Below are 20,434 nucleotides of genomic sequence, written 5' to 3'. Positions count from 1 at the left end.
ACCACAAAACCAACTGATTTGAGATTAAAGATGTTGATATCAAATACCAATTGAAATATTGGAAAAGAAATACCCAATATTGTTGTAATTACTAATCCAATTTTCCGTCTAAATGTATAAAGAATAATCATTTCAAGCTTTTTAGAGAATTTTGTATTCATTGCATTATCAGAACAAAAAAATTAAAAATGAGAATTTAAGCAGAATATCAAAACAAAAACAAAGATTTCAGTGAAAATAAATCTGACCGAATTAAAATGTTGCCTGCATGCAGATAACAATTCAAGCTTCGTGCAAAATTTCGTGTAAATGACGACGTCAGAAAATTCAAGAAAAAATAAGAAAAGCACTGAGGTGAATTCAGGATTATTAATTGCCAGTGGCCTTCAAGGGTGCAATTAGCACATGAATGAAAGAGCGCTAAAATCTCCTGAGTTCACGTCAGTGCTTTCCACGTTTCTTTCTTAAAAGTCATGTGAATATATCACCCAAGTTTTTTGATATTCATAAGAGAAATGGAAGAAATGATATGAAAAAGAATTTTGGCTACAATTGGAATTGATGTTCAAAGGCCACGATAATTTCAGTTCATCATCATTGTGAAGGAAGTAAATTATAATTTTAAGTTATATTTGATGATTTTTCGAAAATATCGAATCGCTGATTTCAGCAACAGATTCCATGCACTTTCATATCAAGCAATTATGTGTATGGTTCACGGAACGATTAAATATTTGGTTAAATTTTTCAGAAAAAAAGGAATTAAAAAAGTACCAAGTAAATAAAACCGTTACACTGTGATTTTCAAGTGATTTTTCGAGAAATGAACGCGTGTTAGTCTGTCAAAAATATTTGAGAAAGAGATACAACTATGAGGGTTCGAGAGAAAAAGTCAGTTTAGGACAGGATATTTTCATGAAACATACCTACATTTAATATCTAATGACTATTTCCTTATTGGCTTATGTCCAGCAGTGGACGCAAAGAGCTGAGTGATGATGATTTCCTACTTATCGAAAGTGAATCTACGATCACGTTTACGAATGATTCTAAAATATTTATACTGATAAATTGCCATAATCCCTTCATATTGCCTTTAATATTTTTTTTTGGAAAATTTAAATCTTAGAATTACTTACCATCAGGTTCATGTATCGTTTTGGTAAAATGAAGATCCACTCCATGCGTGAATGTATCACGACAAAAAGAACCATTTATAAAACTCTGCCCATCAGGACAGCACTTACTAATGCACCTTATCTGACTACAAATACTCGTATCTTCTTCACATATTCTCACAACTAATTTTCCATCCAAAGTGGAATCCACGCAATAACCTTCCTTAAGGGTTTTCTTCTCCTCCAACAACAATAACTCTCTACCATTCATCTTCACAGCCTGCATTGATTCGTAAATATGGTCCGAAATAATCTCACATTTTGGAAGGCCCACTCGTACGAAAGAATCGACTTTCAATAAGTTGAGGAAATTGCCGACAACTTTAGCACAACCGTGTGTTGTCCTGTTGTAGCGGTAATTCAAGGGGCAACATTTTGGGAAATAAAATTCCCCATATTCCTCCTGTTTTTTAATAGTCCCTGTAACTTCGTCCACACCAAATAATGTAACATTTTTCTCGGAAAATATTTCCAAGCAAGTTCCAGTCACGTTTCTCTTCAAAAAATCTTTGTCTTCGAAATTGTCTTGCAGTCTTCCGTTCTTCAATTTTTCACAGATGAATCGAAATTCCTTCTCTACAATTTGTTCTCCGATACCGCAGCATTTCTGTTCGATATTTCCGCGGACCAAAACAATGCCTAAAGGTATAAGAAAGAACGGGAATTTCATTGTCGTAGTGCCGGCTCACATTATACAGACGTGATGTAGCATTGGAGGCAGACGAGAGAAAACTGATAGGATGAAACGCACTATACAACTGAGAACTCGCACAGTTGGTTCATTTAGAATGTGTGAAGAAACAATACCTAAAATATCGAATGGAATCTGTGAAAACCTGGTTCAGGTCCTTATAATGAAGTATAATATTGGAGAATTATAAAATATCCTCCGATATAGATCTACTAGGATCTTACTACAAGGACGTCTATTAGTGTTATTGTTTCCGAAAAGTTGCCTAGTGACTCAGATTTATTATATAATAGGAATCTACTTAACAAGACCGGAACGGAAGATCCTGTTTTACGAAGAGGTAAACGGTGTGGAGTTTCCGGGTACCTACTTTTCTGAATAATATTTATTTGTGGAACGAAATTCTTCATCTTCATCATGAAATATTTATGTTGAATAATTAGTGAAAAGTGTTGTTGATGAAAATGTTTTCAAAATAATTCTCGAATAGAACAACCTAGAAACTTCAAATTTTGAAAGTCGGAATAGTTCTCGAATTCCACGGTTTAGTTCGTTAACAGTCGAAATCCGATCAGGGGTTCCGTAAATATAGCCGTTCAATACCTAGTTTGTTTTCCTGAAAATTTCGATTCAATCGAAATCAAATCCTACATTTAGTTTTTAAATACCATTTTCGAGCTTCATGTAATATAGTTTTATCTACTCCTATTGAATTATATATTCATTATTCAACTGCTTTTGAGCAATTAATAGTATCTTTTAACAAACAGCGTGAGTTATAATAACTCACTACTATAACTCACTATCATAAATCGGAAAATATGGATCTGTGCTTCTATACTTCTCTGCTTCTATTCGATTGGCCGAAAGGGAACATTCCATTTTTGTTATTGAGGGGAGGAATGTCCGAGGGAATGTCACTCTTGACGTTTTCAAATTAAGTTATCTAATATTAGATATCTAATTATTGTGAATGTTTTGCTGAAAACGCTTAATTCAGATAGTGAAGATGAAATATCATATAGGTATACATTTCCAAAAGACAAACAGCTAATGTTACCATATAGAATTAATTGCCCGAAAAAATATGAAGGAGTTTGAAAAAATTTTCAAGATTGGTGTAGCAGTAAGATCATTAAGTCATCGTTTTCAGGGAATATTTTTTGGTATATTAAGGTTTTTCAATAAAGTTCTATGTCTGTACTCAATACTGGATTCGAGCTAGCCGATGCTAGTTCGATTGTGATTGGTGGCACTAAGTTTTCATCTCTCTTGTACGGAATCGAGCACATATGTTTATTTCCCGTTCCTTCTGTCCATATTATAAGTCTGTATTTTTTTCTCAGTATTTATTGATATACTCGTAGATAAAGTATAGTATTCAACTTGCGGTAATGGTCATAACTCACTTGATGAATTACAGCACTCGCCTGCGGCTCGTGCTGCAAACGTCATCTGCGTGAGTTATGACCTACATTACCGCTCGTTGAATAATATACTATTATAATGATCGTGTAACCAGAACCGGAGAAAATTGAAAAATAGTATTTAGGAAAAAAATATTCCAAGTAATTCCAGTAATTCTAACGAGTTGAGATTTTATGTGATAATATAAAACAACAATTATAAGCTCCGTGCAAAATATCGTGTTCATTGCTTTATTAGAACTATGAAAAATTCGAGGAGAATTTAAAAAAAATCAATATTTCAGTAATAACAAATCAAAACGAGTATTTTTTTTTGAATAAGTAGATTTCAATTAACTTTGTTGAAACCGTAACATTAAATATTTATTTAAAATAATTTGTGAAAAGTGTTGTTGATGCGGAGTACTTAGGTATTTTGCCCTGACTCATAATGAATGTTTTCGAAAAAGCAATAATCTAAGTAAATATTAGCCACAAAGCTAGCGGTTCATTTTAATTACCCATTTTCTACAAAGGGGTTGTCCATTAATCACGTGAGGCTTGAAAGGGGGGGGAGGGGTTTGATAAAAATCACGAAAATATCACAAGGGGGAGGGGGGGTGTAGTAAGATATCACGTGTATTTATTTTTTCGTCAAACTCGCGATTTTTAAACAAATATTAAGCGGCACTGCGCGGCGTGTAGTGAGACCTTGACTACGTTAAATATATTTCATTATGTAGCTTAGGTCGATTTTTCTCCCTCAATATATGCTCATAAAATTTTGTTTTATTTTAAAATTTGTAAGAGTTTGTAATAATTTCTGAATAAACTTTCTTTCTTTCTTTCTTTCTTTCTTTCTTTCTTACTAGTACAATACATGTTTTTCCTATGATTACACATTTTGTTTATTATTATTGTTATGGCAATCAAAAAAAACTTGCAACCAGGTGTAGACATTTTTATTATGGTCCTTAATTTCAGAAGAAAGATTATAGTTTATACCTGTATTTAAATTAAGATAATATTCAGAAAATTTTAAGATTCGTTGTAGGTACTAAAAATACACGTGATGTTGAGAAGGGGGAGGGGGGGTGGTCTTAAACCTCACTACGTATCACCAATGGGGGAGGGGGGTTTAAAAAATGCTAAAAAAAGATCACGTGATTAATGGACAACCCCAAAGCTAGAAAATTTTCAAATTATGTTTTATTATTGGACAAACAAGATAGTACTGGCATCTCATTATATATTTTTTAAACCACTTGCAAGGCTACACTCATAATATGTTATAATTTACCTACATATATTCAATTAAAAATTCCCAACCCATTTTTAAGATTGTAAGTATTTGCCAAAAATTTTCATATCTGATAGCTGAAATTTCAAGGAAATATTAACTTACAGCAAAGCTACTCCACCTCCAACTTCTTACCCGAAAAGAGAGTGAAAGAAGTCTTCTGTTATTCAATAAACAATGTTGAATGGTTATTGTGTGCAAGGTGAAGTATAAATGTTTTCTTGGTAGTTTAAAATGGGAAAGCACTCTTATTCATGCACCAAATACCCCCTTAGAGATAACAGAACTGTATATAGAGTATTCCTAAATTGGAGATACAAATTGAAATGACAGATACATTGGATCATTTCAAGAAAAAAGTCCTATAGACTCGAAAACGCTTTGTTTTCGAGATACTGAGTGTTGAAGTTTGTTTCTTTCTCATAGCACCACAAAATATTTAACACAAATTCGGCATAGATATTCCAATTTGAAGATTTCATCATGTAATATGCTTTTGAAGGCAAATCAACAGGGTTATATTTTTCTGTAGCAATGCCTGCTTCTTTCCCCAGAATTCTTTTTGATGGACCACTGGAAAAATGCAAATTAAACTTTTGGTTTGGTTTTATTACTTATTTACCCAATCTTAATTAATAAAGATTCGATGAACTAGTATAATACCAAAAAACAAAGAAGGCTACAAGGAACACCCTGTATCTCGGAAAGAAAGCGTTTGTGAGCACATGTTTATAAAACTCTTCTTCTTGAAATTATCCAAGGAATATCTCATTTTTATTTATACCTTCAGTTTAGGAACATCCGGTATATGTACTGACTTCACGGCAGTGCTGCATTTAAAACATGCCAAAAATTTTCCCTTAAAATTTCATCTTTGTGGGAGCTGGGTTATGAAGTACTAATGATAACTATGATGTCTACTGTCATCTGGCAGATATTGCAAGCATCAAAATGGATTGGCAATTTTTTTCACTTGTATATAACAATACATTAAAATTATTTTCTTGCATTTTCAAAAAAAATTCTGACTTGATCCAGCTACCGCGAAATGCCTGTCAGAATAATAATTAATAAAGAATTACTCATCCAACGGAGGCGATCCATGACATACAGTGGAGGTGATGATATTGGGTAGGTGAAAAAACTCACAGTCAAACTCCACCAAATACAAACTTTATTGAGTGTAATATCAAAAGGGACATGTTTCAAGGGAACAATCCCTCATCTTCAGCCAGAAAAAGGTCTACAGAAATAAGAAATGTCAGTATAGTGATCAAAATTAAATTTTCAACCTACCATATGTGGTGGAAAAAATAACAACAATGAATATATGCGAATATTAAAAAAATTACCCGCAAGGTTTTTGCGGTTAAATTCCTCTTTTTTTAATATTCGCATATATGTGGTGGAAAAAATAACAACAATGAATATATGCGAATATTAAAAAAATTACCCGCAATGTTTTTGCGGTTAAATTCCTCTTTTTTTAATATTCGCATATATTCATTGTTGTTATTTTTTCCACCACATATGGTAGGTTGAAAATTTAATTTTGATCACTATACTGACATTTCTTATTTCTGTAGACCTTTTTCTGGCTGAAGATGAGGGATTGTTCCCTTGAAACATGTCCCTTTTGATATTACACTCAATAAAGTTTGTATTTGGTGGAGTTTGACTGTGAGTTTTTTCACCTACCCAAGAATTACTCATTTGAAAATTTTCTAGCTTTGTCGGAAATAAGCAGTTTAATTTCATATAATTATTTGAATGATTGAAATTCATGAAGAAAATGGTGTTCATATTTCTAAAAATAGGACTTGATATGAAAAATCGAAATATATGAAGGAAAAACTGCTTTGGAGACACTTTTGTGGTTTTATTTGTTTGAGAAATTTAACTTCAATGATATCTTGTTTCTCAGTTTCAAGAAAGATGAACTTGCATGCTAAATCGCTCACCTATACAAATAATAACACCCACTTTCAATTTTTTCTTGACGTATGTATGAATACTTTCACCTAATAAAGACGGTTATTATGATTATTATCTATGAAACTATATCTTTGTATAATCAATTATCGATGCAATATTGGTAAATAAAAAACATAGGGCTTTCATACATCCAGATTTCCATTCAGACGAATCACAAAAACCTAACAATAATTGAACAGACTTCATTTTAAAAATATAATATACAATATAATCATTACAATTAACTGAGATCACCATTATGTATTCTCCGATTCATTTATGTTGTGCATACTGATGTGTGGCGTAGTATTTAAAGCTACTGTAGATATTCCAGATTTAAGAATTTTAAATTTTTCACAGATGTTGTAGAAAACTTTCTTCTTGCAAATGAAAATGATGAAGATATATACACCTGCAAATTATATAAATGTAAAATTCTGAAATGTATTCCATCACAGAAAAGAATTCGCATCATTTATGATCACGTACCTTGAAAACAGTTGATGCTATCCCATACAACTTCTATGTATTCTGTGTAAACGTTTTTTCGAAAATCATAAAAAGATGATATAGTTTCAAAAATGAAAAAGACACCCATAATGATAGCCAATTTCATTATTAAGCTCAACCTGTTGAAGAAAAGAACGTGAAGATTTTATTGCTATAGAGAACAGATTATGATAAGTGGCTTTAAATTCATTTGTTCTCACTGGGTAGTAAAATAGAATATTTGATGGATTCGGCCCATACTTTATAGAAATTTATTTTTAAATTGAATAAAACTAAATTTTTGGAAATTACTTTTGGAATTATTTGGAATAATGGGATAGAAGGCTTATATCAAATTTTCTATTTCTCCTAAAATGACGATGTTGTTATCACTGTTTTCAGGAGTGTGAATAATAGATCTATTTTTGGATTCATATTTCCCCAATATTATGAAAGAAAGGAAGATGATTGGGATTGTTTGGACTATATTGTCGATTATTTGATGAAAATTATCAATTTAAAAATAATTTATTCACCTTTCTTTGCAACTCTTCATTTTTGTCTTTTTTTCATAGTCATTCATTCTTCCAATTTCTGCTTTAATTCTCAGACAATAAAGTATAGCTTTGACGAATAATACGATGTTGAAGGTTTGTTGCACAAGCAGAGGTAGAGTGAGATAAAAAATGTAAGAATAGTTTCCTGGTCCTGTAAAATATAATTTCTCTCAATTTCATACTGGTATTTGGGTTGTCTAGGAACGATTGACTGAGACAGAAAAACTTTATATTTCGATAGAAGCAGTTTTTACAGTTTTCGAAAATTCAGGCTTACAAAGTACAAAGTTATTTTCCTGTTCCCTTTGTATTACTTTTATATCACTTTTCAGTGATAATTTATTATGAGGGTTGTTAATAAAACTATATAAATACTTCATGTAGAAATGAGTTTGTCTTACTTCCTTCAGAATTTTCCAAAAAGCATTTCCCTTTTCCAATAAAAGGATGCAATGGTTCAGGCATTATGTTCGTATTACTCAATAATGCAATTATTGTAACCCATAATATGGGAAATCCCCAGCCAATCCAAATATATTGCACTAATCTTTTCCTTTCGTCCTTTTGAAGTGATGCATAAAGCATCCTTGGTCTTCTGGAATGAGTGGAATGGGGTGTTCAATAATAACAACATTTTGTCAAAAATGTTTTAAGTTTTCTAGTCGTTTATAATCTGCATATAACATATTGATTGTTTGTTGATCATCGTAGCTCCTAGTATGTTTACTTTGAAAAGGCTAACAATCAATAATTAATTTCTCAAACACTTAATGATGTATGATGATGGAATTGAATCGTATATTATATGTGTATTTTATGAGCTGAATATTCTCCATAGCAAATTACTTGTCTCAATCGTTCTTCGAACAGATCGTTTCATCATTATATCACAATTACAGACAGTTGTTAGTATTTTTGTGGTGCCCTGTCGTGAACACGATAACTCTCGAACGACTCGAACAGAACAACATAGAAACTTGAAATTTTCAGAGTGTATATGTAGATCTTGAATTTAGTTCGTTAATGGTCAAAATCCGACAAGGAGTTCCGTAAATATGTTCGTTCGAAAATTCGTTTTCCTGATAATTTTGAAACTGCGAATTCGATCGGGATCAAATTCTGCATTGAGATGTGAAATAACAATTTTAAGCTTCATGCTTCATTACTGATCGTATGACCAGAATCGAAGAAAATTGGAAAAGAATAATCCAGTGAGATTTTGAATGATGATGCCAACAATTATAAGCTCCGTGCAAAAAATAGTTTCGATTGCATCATTAGAACCATTGTCAATTCGAGAAGAATATCGAAAAAAAACTCAGAGTTTCATTGAAAACCGATCAACCCGAGTTGCAATTTTGTGTGTGGATGTACAATAACAATTGCAATCTGTGTACGAAATTTCATGTTCATCGAGTCACTACGAAAATTCAAACAAAACTTCGAAATATTCCATTATTTCTGTAAGAATAGATCTGACTAGGTTGATATTCAGTTTTTACATGGACACTCACCACTTGAATGTTCATGCCAAATTTCAAGAGGAAAGTTTTATCAGAACCTCCATCTAAATCTAACCGACAGCAATGAGATTTTCTTATTTCACATTTGAAAGGCGCAATATGCGCATAAATGACGATAACTCAAAAGCTTATCATACCAAATCAGTGGTTTTCTTGATTTTATAGGATTCGAATTATAAATTTTAATTCGATTCATACTCCGAAATGAATAATCTCAGTGTTTCATGATATTTCCATGAGAGTTAGAATATTGAATGACATAAAAGAAAATAACAAACCGTCCTGTAGAATTTTTGCTATTTGTTTTATAGATGAAAATTATTATACCTTACCCAAAAGAGAACCAAATATCTATGCACATAAGATGTAACCATGTGAAACTCCAGAAGCTAGATAGAAGGGAAAGAAAACCTATAAAAGAAACAAAATTAAATGGATAATAAAGTTTTCATTAAAATTAATGTTTTGCCCTCATCTCTTTTTATTTAGTATACATGGATAATTGTTTCATTTTTCCGGAAATAACAGAATACACCTCATATCATTATTGATTTTCGCATACTACCAGAAAGGGGAAAATAATAAACAAATTAATGTTTGCTGACGAAGATATTGCGTTTGCCAAGAGGGATACAATATCCTTCTTGGCAAATATTTGTTTTTCAATTAGGTTGATTATATAATTATTATTATTTTAGACTAATAGTGACATTCGATATGTAAGAAATATCCTGATGAAAAAAAATATAATTGAGGTATTTGCAGACTATCAGATATTTATGGATAGAAAAATCAAATTCAAATTGAATAATATTCAGAAAGCAACGCGAATCTTATTGAGCACTCCTTCACCGAACAGATCGTTGTATCATTTCGTCATATTATGTGTGTTCGTGCCGAGCTTCGTCTCAAACAATAAGCTTTTACCGTAGATTAAAACGTTCTGTAGATCGGAAATTCGGTTCACCCGAGTGGGTATGGTACATCGATAAATAAAAACGTATATTATAGATTGGAAACTCCTCAATAGATAACGCTGTATGATGCTTGTAACTCAACAGTACATGATGAAGTAAGAATATGATTTAAATCAAGAACGGTGAAAAGATTCTTCGTCCGGATCAAGAAAATTTATTCAAATAATCCCTGATTTGAATATAATAAAAATATAATGATTCAATTCAATAATTCAGCCTATGTATAAAAATTTCCGTACGACACCGCGTTAGACATTATCGAATATGTTTTTTTTTACATGTTGTCAATTGTTTTTCATAGACACGCAGCCGACTTCGAAAATCGAAATTTACCCCATCTAGCATTTTGGAGGAGTTTTCGAGCTAGACAGATATTTTTCAGATATTATCAGTGTCTTCGTGCTAAACTGTTATTTTTGAGATTTTCCTTGGGCGAATAAGAAGTTTAGAGTTCCATTCTTGAGTTAGTTTTATTTTTGAACGCCAGCAGTTTGTGGTGCAGTACTTTTCAGTTTTGAATTTGACACTTAGCTTTTGTGCGAAAGCAAATTGAGTTCGTGTGGTGAAGTGGGAAATCCTAAGGATTGGTAAGACCCGTTTTATACCTGTCTGGATTATCGGTGATTTTCCTGTGTTTTATTGCTTATTCCCGTCATCTCAAATTCTTATCGGGATCCGTCTTTCTCAAGTGGAGTCTATCCATCGGGTTCCTTATTGTGAGTCAATTTTTATTGGGAACCTCCGGGCAAAACTCGTTATCTTGGGGAGAACGGTTGATTATTTCCGATCACCGCTGATCATTTGGCGAGGCACTCTGTCCCATCTGACTCAGGTCTCATTTTGGAGGATGCGCTGGTATGAATCCTAGGGCGGAGTTATCTCTCCTCGTTCTTTCTCAAGTGAAGTATGTCCGTCAGGTTCCTTACTGTGAGTAAATTATTTTTTGGGACCACTGTGCAAAACTCCTTATATTGGAGAGAAGGGTCGATAATTTTTCAATCTCCTGATATACGCCGATATACGTCTTAGATATACGGAATGATTGTTCAGACTCGCTTTTTCGAGAAGGGTTTGTCCGTCGGGTTCCTTATTTTGAATTAATTCTTATTTGGAACCACCGGGCAAAGCTTGAGGAGAGAGGTCACACTACGATTGTGTGAAAATAAATCACCAATGGTCAATCACTCTTACCTCAGATTGAAGTGATCCCTTCTCGAACTGTAGAAAATCTACCCAGAGTCAGTAATAGTGAGCGGCATAAGTAGTTGCGACCTTATAAAAACCATCGCAATTAGCGCCCGAGTAAATATTGAAATGAAAAAGTGTATAATTTACGATCCGGAGAAAGTTGCCATCATAATTTGGCGCCCGAGCAGTGACCTGATTTTTGTTCGACCGACTGACGAGCCCTTCAAAGTATTTTCATGGAACGTTTGTGTAAGTAAATATGGAGGTGAACAGATTGAGAGTGGAGGAATTGATATGGGAGTTAGTGGCTCGCGGCTGTCGAGTTGGTACAGGAAAATCACAAGGAACTACGAAAGGTCTTGGCACAGTTCTGCCCCATGGAAAGAGACACTGAGGAAGAATTAATTGATACCAGTCGAATTCTGAGAAGTTTGGTGGAACATGTTCAAGCACAGGGCCGCCGACAGGGCTGGCAAATCGGACATTTTGCCGGGGCGCCAAATTGTAGGGGCACTAAGTCAGTTAATTAAACAAGACATACTTCTTGACGAAATGTTTCCTTAGTGAGAATACTACTCTTTGTAAAAAATCTTTTTTTTAAATAAATAGACGCTCTCAACTATAGTTAGGAAAATACAAATTGGTTCTAAATACACCTATGCACTACGTCGTATTTCGACTATAGACTTATAGAGCGTCGTAATATTCAGGAAGTTTTTTGATGAAATGAACAAAACGTCCTTTAAAAATTTGGCAAGAGGATTTCAAGTTGAATAATACGACTTCATAAGAAATTGAAAAGATGCCTGAGAGGAATAACAGAGGCTTCTCCAAAGAAAATTCAAATAAATTAGGCAAAGCAGGGCAGTGAAATTTTATTTTGCCGTGGCGCCAAAATATCTGGCGGCAGCCCTGTTCAAGCATTTGAGCAGGAGTAGAGGCATTTACCGTATCAGCCAGATGAAACCAATCACGTTGGAGGCATAGAATATGGCCGGCGATTTGTGGAGACAGACGGATGAGAGTCAGAGGACGCCGAGGTCTTGACAGAAGATAAAGTTCCACAGAACGCACCATCGAGAGATATTTCAGAAAATCCTGGGCACCTCAAGATAGGCGAGGTCTCTCGAGAGATATGCGGCTCATTTTCTTCGAGAATCCTCCACTAATGACTAACAAACCGCGGGTGCGGAAGGTTTAAGCACCTTCAAGGGAGACCGAATTTAGGTTCTGCAGCCGGAGATTGGTGAGGGGAATTCTCATTGAATGTCTAACACGACAGGGCTTGAGAAGTCATTTATCGTCGATTGAACTTCACTTGTGACGGAAGGGACACTAGGGATTGGTATATTCCCAGGAGAGGTCTGGACTACGAAGAGACCCTTCTGGAAGAAATGAGGAAACTAACTCAGGGGGAGACGAGAAACTATTGATATTCGTGACAAGGATGCAAAACCTCTTCCTGAAGTTAACTAATAAACAACCTTCCAAGAAAGAGCAGGTGAATATAATCAGGAAGCATCTATTTCCGTTTGGTTTTCCAAGGAATTGAACAGTATGCCCAGCTATTGATCAAACGAAAGGTGCCTCCACACCGCAAGAGGCTGATCGATGACTCACACCTGGTGTATGAAAGCCGTCGCCGAAAACTTTCGCAGACTCTGACCGTCGAGTCTCCACCGTCCAAGAGGATGGAAGAAATAAAGCCACCGAAAAGATATAAAAAGCGACGCCTAAGATCCAGAAGGAAACACCAAATAGGGAGTTTGGATTAGTTCGAGTCAAACCTAGTGGCCCACTAACCCGCGATACGAAGGTCGAAGGTTCGAGGACACGAGGCTCCCAGAACTCCAATGCTGGGGTTGTGGTAAGGTCGGACACTTGACAAGGCAGTGCCCTTCAACGCCGAGGCTGTTTCGTTACCGATGTGGGAAACAAGGCGTGTTGTCCAGGGATTTCCGATGTTCACAAAACTAGAACGGAGCTGTCTCACGGGCAGGAGACATACCTATTTTAAGCACTTGAAATAACAAATTTATTATATCATTATCAAAACTTTAAGCTTTAACCATAGAAAGTGAAGAAGAATATCGAAAAAATTGAGGAAAGCACTAACATGAAATAGGGAGCTTTTACCGGGAGTTTATTCATACGCCCTTATAGACAACATAACTCTATATGTGGCACCTCATTGCTTTTCTCATTTTTTCATACAATTTACTCACTGCAAAAGTAGTGAACATATACACACATTATCAAAATTCTTGGCCCCCCTATAAACTGTCAACTTGTTGAATGTAAAATGTAACAAAACTTTTTTATGGATTATTATTTATCGTATCACTTAAGTGTAAACTACTGTTTTTAGAAAAAATGTTTCTTGTTCGGGAGAATATAGGTGTACAAGTTAATCAGTTTTCAGCAAATAACGAGAGTTGTAATATTGAGATTATTCCGTGGAAAATGCTGGGACATCTAATTTCTCAGTTTGACCGGGCAAGAATAGTAGCCCTAAATCAAGAATCTTTGTCGAACCACCAGATTTGTTCGAATATTCCACGGACTTCAGTGAGGCGCATAGTGGTCCTTTTTCCCGGAACCGGCAGCGTACTCGTAGCGCGGAGACTGGTGCCTGGTCGACCCAGAGTAACATCTGCAAGGAAAGACCATTAAATCGCAAATTTTACTCGAAGAAATCGAACAGTATATGCAACAGCCCTTCGAAGTCATTTTTTGAGAATCTATAGACGGGTAGTCTCAACCAGTACCACAAGGAGCCGATTGTATTCCTCAAATTTAAATGCAAGAAGACCTTTAAGAGTACCTCGGCCTCTTAATATCGTTGAACGAACAATGACTGGTGCCATCTACATATAAAACATCATTGAACCAATCATTGTTCATCTGCGCAACGAATTTGAGGATAATTTTTTATCAGGATGATATCGCTCCACCACAGCGCACACGAAAAACAAATCCAGGGAATGGACTGGCCAGCAAACTAACCAGACATGTATCCAATTGAGTACGTATGGGATTATTTAGGGAGAGAAAATTGCCAAAACCTACCTCCAATTTTTGAAATCGAGTTTAGCCCTTCAGGAAGAATTGAACGATATGCCTGAAAATTTCATTAATGACTGGATTCCTGGGATACCTAGGCGTATTGGACAGTTGATTGAAAAAAAAATGGGAATACGGACCATTGAATTCTGCTTCAGTTGTGGAATGACTATAATTAATCAAAACCGAGATCAGAACTAGATAATCGATAAATTTAAAATTTTTTTCATTTTTCCTATTTTGCCCCATCCTGCATAAAGCAAAGAGTAACAAAGTTCAAGTTCAAATATAGTCCAGTTGAAATAGAGGAAAATGTTCATTTCATTTCCAGAACATAGATTGTTTATTTCTTGAGAAACCTAGGCGGGCCAAGACATTTGACGATGTGTATAAGTCAATAAAAAACAAAATATAATTCACAGATACTCACCCATAAATTCACACGATGTATCACGAAATTGGTAAAACTGAATAAGTGCTAAAGATGCAAAAAATATAAACGTAGACACACAGTAGTTCAATAACATCTTCCCAAACAAATTCCTCATGTTTGGTAATAAAAGATACACAGCTATCGTTAGAAGGAGGAATATACAAGACACAATTTTAATATATCGGGTTATGAGAATCTTTGTGGGAATAGGAGGTTGCTTCGGTTTGACAAATATACGGTATGCATTTATTTTCACTTTGCCATTAATCTCTTTGAAAGCGTGTTCCACACAGTAAGTGATGTTATATGTTTTGCTCTGACTGGAAGAGTTTCGATAGCTTGCTGAAAAAACTCCAGATCTGTCCAATTGGATTTCATATTTGCGCTCTGACAGCAGCTGTATTGGTTTGAAATTATTATGGATGAGAATAAATGGATCTGGAACAAAACAATAAAATCGAAAATGTGGATTTCATTTGAATGATATAATATCGTTTCTCTATTTCAGTATCGTAATGAGTTCATTACAGTTCTAAAAACAGTGCTGTAATGAACTCATTACAGCATTGTTTTCAGTTGTATTTTTCGTTCTGTGGTTGTCTACACAGACTTCCAATCCTATCAAAATTCAACACACGTCAAATTGTCAATATAATATAATTTGGATATGGTGAAATGATTTGCAACTTTATTCGAAAATCCTCTTGATTATGGTGGTGTTAAATCGATTTCGTCAGACATAATTCACGAATTTAATGCGTAATTAAAACTTATTTCAAAATTGGAAACGTACGATTCAAATTTAAATTACATAATCTGTCAATTTTCGTAACAGTCACACCAACAGCCAAGATAGTATACAAATGTCACTAGGATGTATAATCCGAATTTTTATTGAATTTCGACAATATTCCACAAAACTTGACTGAAATAGAGAAGATATCGTCTAATACTCGTTGCAGAAGGCAAATCCAACAGGAATGCGAAATTCGAAAACGAGCGACGAAGGAGCGAGTTTTGGAACGCATGAGTGTTCCAAAACTCGCTCCTTCGTCGCTCGTTTTCGAATTTCGCATTCGTGTTGGAATAGGAGCCCATTCTGCAACTTGTTTTAGAATATACTATTTCAAATTCATTTTCACTGCGACAAATTTGGTATTATGTGAATTATTGAACTGTTTCAATTCAATCGTTACTATTTGGTAGTTAATCATGATTAAAACAAGTTTATACTTCCGAGAAATACCTAATAACCGTCTTTATTAGGCAAACCATCAATTTAGTTTCTAAGATTCTGGATGCATCACATGTTTATTTGTTTTTTTTTTTGTGAAAAGAAATATAAATTTGTATTTTGTACCGGATTTACTCTTGTAAGTTGTTTACATTCGTGTAAATTTCGATTCATTTGTTATATTTGAATTGAGGTACCTCAAATTTTACAGATCAAATTTATGTTTGATCTATAGAAACTGAATTCTGAAAAATTGTTTTGAATGAAATTGTAGAAGTAGAGGGGTTCCCGAAATTTTTCAAGCGTAGGACCCCGAAAATTGTAGATCCGCCACTGCTCTTTTCTGTTTTTTTTTTCTTTTTTTGCATTCAGATTCAATTATAATATCTGCGTCGTTAACTTCTTGTGAAAAGGAAGGATGAAAGGACTTTGTTAGTTTAGATGAAGAAGAAGCTCTACAAGATAAATATGTAACTTTGTAAACAAATACATAAACCAATCACTTCACCCATATAGGGAGACATAGATTTTGCGGAGATTTTTATCTGTTCTCTTGTATCATATATTGAAATGTACGATGTCTCGTTCAAATTTCCTTCACTGTCTGAAGGTGAACAAGAAGTAAGTTCTAAGCTACGCGGTTTCTAAATGTTATTCTCAAAGTATCCTCATTAATATACAATTTTTTGTATTGAAAACATAGGAAGTATAAACACTTGTTTTAAAAATGTGATGTGATGAATTTGTTTGCCGAATTCCATGCATTCAACTCAATAAATGAAAAGTTAACTACTTCAAACCTGGCACTATAGTTCGTGAGATTATAAGTTGAGGTATGTTTACTAATCTCAAACATATAGAATACCCTAACATCAATTTGGAAAAAATTCAGTAAAATTGTCTGTCCAACTAATGATTTTTATGAAACGTATCGGATATCCCAAATTCATTGTCTAGTGAGTATATCTCAGAATCACATTGAGCTGAAAAAATACCTAATACAACTGTTGCATCAGGTATTTTAATTTTCATGATATCGCAAATTTCCAATTCCGGAAATACTCACCATCAGGTTCAAGAATAGCTTTGGTAAAATGAAGATCCACTCCATGTGTGTATGTATCACGACAAAAAGAACCATTTATAAAACTCTGCCCATCTGGACAGCACTTACTAATGCACCTAATCTGACTACAAATACTCGTATCTTCTTCGCACATTCTCACAACTAATTTTCCATCCAAAGTGGAATCCATGCAATAACCTTCCTTAAGGGTCTTCTTCTCCTCCTTCAGCAACAACTCTTTGCCATTCACCTGCACAGCCTGCATCGATTCGAAAATTTTGTCTGAAATAATCTCACATTCTGGAAGGCCCACTCGAACGAAAGAATCGATCTTCAAGATGTTGGGAAAGTCGCTGACAACTTTAGCACAACCGTGTGTTGTCTTGTTGTAGTGGTAATTCAAGGGGCAACATTTCGGGAAGAAAAATTCTCCATACTCCTCTTGTTTTTCAATAGTCCCTGTAACTTCGTCAACTCCAAATAATATAACATTTTCCTCGGAAAATATTTCCAAGCAAGTCCCAGTCACGTTTCTTTTCAAAAAATCTCTGTCTTCGAAATTGTCTTGCAGTCTTCCGTTCTTCAACTTCTCACAGATGAATCGAAATTCCTTCTCTACAATTTGTTCTCCGATACCACAGCATTTCTGTTGGATATTTCCGCGGACCAAAACAATGCTTAAAGTTATAAGAAAAAACGGGAATTTCATTGTCGTAGTGCCGGCTCACATTATTCACACGTGATGTACCATTGGAAACTGACGAGAGAAAACTGATAGTATGAATATGAAACGCACTATACAACTGAGAACTCATAGAGTTGGTTCATTTAGAATGAGAGAATATTTAAGCAACACCTAACATATTGAATGGAATCTGTGAAAAACAGGTTCAGAACCTTATAATGAAGGTTAATATCGGAGAATTATAAAATATCTTTCGATTAAATCCACTAGAATCTTACTGCAAGGTCGTCTACTAGTGTTATTGTCTGCGAAATGTTGTCTAGTGGTTCGGATTTATTGCATAATATGAATATACGTTACAAGACCGGAAGATCCCGTATTCTTCTTCATTTAGTACCGTGCCTATTTTCAGGTATGGGTTATCTCCATTGATTGAATTTGTCTCAATCTTTTGAGGCTTGAAGTAGCTATTCTATTCCCTTCTATTTGTGTCCATATTTGGTATATGTTCTGTTGAGTAGTATCTTTAATGACATTTTCAAAGAGTTACTCTTAGGCTAATCAATCATAATTCATTACTCCTACAAGATTTGTTGGTTTTGGGTAAGTTAATGAAGATCGATTCCTGCCAGTGACTAGGAAGTTTTCCAGTCTGGTACACCTGGTTGAAGAATGCTGATGCTCTCTCATCATACGGTAGTTTTATTTTATTTTTATTTCCCAGATTCTAGAACTGCTAGATTGAAATCACGCAAACCTTTATGGACTAATACCTTCCTTGAATCCAATGAAAGCGACAAGGAAATTTGGCGTTCGGGATGGACTTCTTCTAACGTCTTCAACAAGAGTCTTATCGTTGACCCCTCAGAAAAAGTTCTAGGTTTCAATCTTCCAAGGAGAATTTGGTGTATTTTAAATCGACTTAGAACTGGTCATGGTCGTTGTAATAGCACCCTCTTCAAATGGCATTCTATTGATAGCCCACTATGTGAGTGTGGTGTAGAAGAGACCATTGACCACTTGGTGAATGATTGTCCGATTTATAAATTTCATGATGGTTTCCAAGCTATCCATTCAGTTTCAGATTCTTTTTTAGAATGGGTAGTTAACTTCAAATCGATATAATGAAAACTAATATTTAGTACTCCTTTCTGCTTCTTTTTTTTTTGTTTTAGGATCCAATTGGAAATTATAGAGTCGTCAACCGAAAAGAGAGGATGAAGAAAATTTTGTTTTGGTTGAAGAGGAAGTCCTTCAATTTAAATTATGTCAGCTTATTCTGTAAACGTTTACACAAACCAGTCAATACACCGATACGGGGAGACAGAGTTTTTGCTGAGGTTTTTATCTGTTCTCTTGTATCATACGTTGAAATGTATGATGCCCCGTTACATTTCCTCTGCTAATACTGAAATTCATCGACACATATGCTTGATTGTTTGGAATTAATATTTTGTATTGCTCTTTCTCAAAAGAATATATATATATACATATATATTAACGCTATTGGGATGTATAGGGTCCTGGAGCTTTTCCTGCCTTTCGCTGATGTATTGCTATTTGAACTGTTTTTTCATTTAACCAGTCAGTAGATTCTCTGGCGTTTCGCGAGTCTCGTCCTCGAATGGTTGTTGGATATATCTTTGCCATTCATTATTCTGATCTTTCTTTGTTAACACTGCCTTGCCACTCTCGTAATACAGTATAAGTTTTGGTATAAGTATCATCAACAAAAAAGTAGGACTACAAGAAACACCTTGTATCTCGAAAACAAAGCGTCAGTGGGCTCAAATTATCCAAGTAATCTCCCATTTTCCGGTATACCTCCCATTTAGGAGCATCCTGTATACTCGTATAATAATAGGATTTATTTTCAGAATTATCCTAGAATAACAAAATGAAAACAAGTCAAAAAATATCAACATTCATCTATAACAAGTTGGATTACAATTATAAACTTGACAGAAATCTTTGAATTCATTATATGAATATGGTTCAAAATTCACATTTTTCATGTATTTTTTTAGCTACGGTTTTTTTTGTTCTAGGGGCATCATTTCACGAAGATGAAATTTCTAGGGAATATTCCCCTTCAAATTTCATCATTGTGAGAGGTGGCTTATGAAGTACATACTATTTCTCTGATTATATAACTAATGTTTTAATAAACCAATAAAATTCGTGAATTTGCCATAGCTATGGCGTATTGATAAAAGTGACAACGTGGTATAATAGTTTTGGTGTTTCGCCTCCTGCCATATTGTGATAATTTTCATAGTAATGTTCTTGGACGTTCGCCAAAAAAAAATAAAAGTCAAGTTCAGTGAAATGTCATTGAATTGAAATGCAGCGCTTCAATTATAATTACAGAAATTTAAAATATTGTTTATTATATAATCGTAACGAATACCAACACGAGCATAGACAATATATTTCGATTATACGATCCTCTTCACTCGACGTAGTTCGCGAAACACCACGTGAGATGCGCTCTCGTGATGTTTCGCGAACTACGTCTCGGGAATCGGTGTATAATCGAATATTGCCTATGCTCTTGTGATATTATAACTGATAACTTTGATTTCTACTGTTCTCTGGCGGATATAGTGACCATCAAAATGTATTGGCAATTTTTTCACTTTTATATAACATTATATTGAAAATTATTTT

At 34.4% G+C, this 20,434-nt stretch overlaps 2 protein-coding genes across 3 annotated transcripts in view; both read right to left on the bottom strand.

The window, feature by feature from the left end:
- LOC123677622 (probable G-protein coupled receptor Mth-like 11) overlaps positions 1-2,041 on the bottom strand; it is a 36,607-nt gene extending 34,566 nt beyond the window's left edge. Inside the window, exon 1 of the mRNA XM_045614262.1 lies at positions 1,140-2,041. Within this exon, the coding sequence (XP_045470218.1) occupies positions 1,140-1,848 (709 nt within the window). The 5' untranslated portion in view covers positions 1,849-2,041. The remainder of the gene's footprint in view (positions 1-1,139) is intronic.
- Positions 2,042-6,751: 4,710 nt separating this feature from the next.
- LOC123677623 (probable G-protein coupled receptor Mth-like 3) lies at positions 6,752-18,009 on the bottom strand. Of its 2 annotated transcripts, none has more exons than XM_045614264.1 (7): positions 17,080-18,009; positions 14,777-15,217; positions 9,451-9,529; positions 7,997-8,187; positions 7,575-7,746; positions 7,039-7,178; positions 6,752-6,961 (listed from the first exon to the last, which is right to left on the bottom strand). In XM_045614264.1, exons 1-7 carry the CDS (start codon positions 17,786-17,788, stop codon positions 6,807-6,809), a joined length of 1,887 nt encoding a protein of 628 aa, XP_045470220.1. In that variant the 5' UTR covers positions 17,789-18,009; the 3' UTR covers positions 6,752-6,806. The 2 variants fall into 2 exon arrangements, with proteins under 2 accessions (XP_045470220.1, XP_045470219.1); XM_045614263.1 differs by having other exon boundaries at positions 7,997-8,190; positions 17,080-18,003.
- Between the last annotated feature and the right edge of the window lie 2,425 nt (positions 18,010-20,434).

Source organism: Harmonia axyridis, chromosome 4 (assembly GCF_914767665.1).
Source record: "Harmonia axyridis chromosome 4, icHarAxyr1.1, whole genome shotgun sequence".
Lineage (NCBI taxonomy): Eukaryota > Metazoa > Arthropoda > Insecta > Coleoptera > Coccinellidae > Harmonia > Harmonia axyridis.
This window is presented reverse-complemented; position numbering and strand designations above follow the sequence as displayed.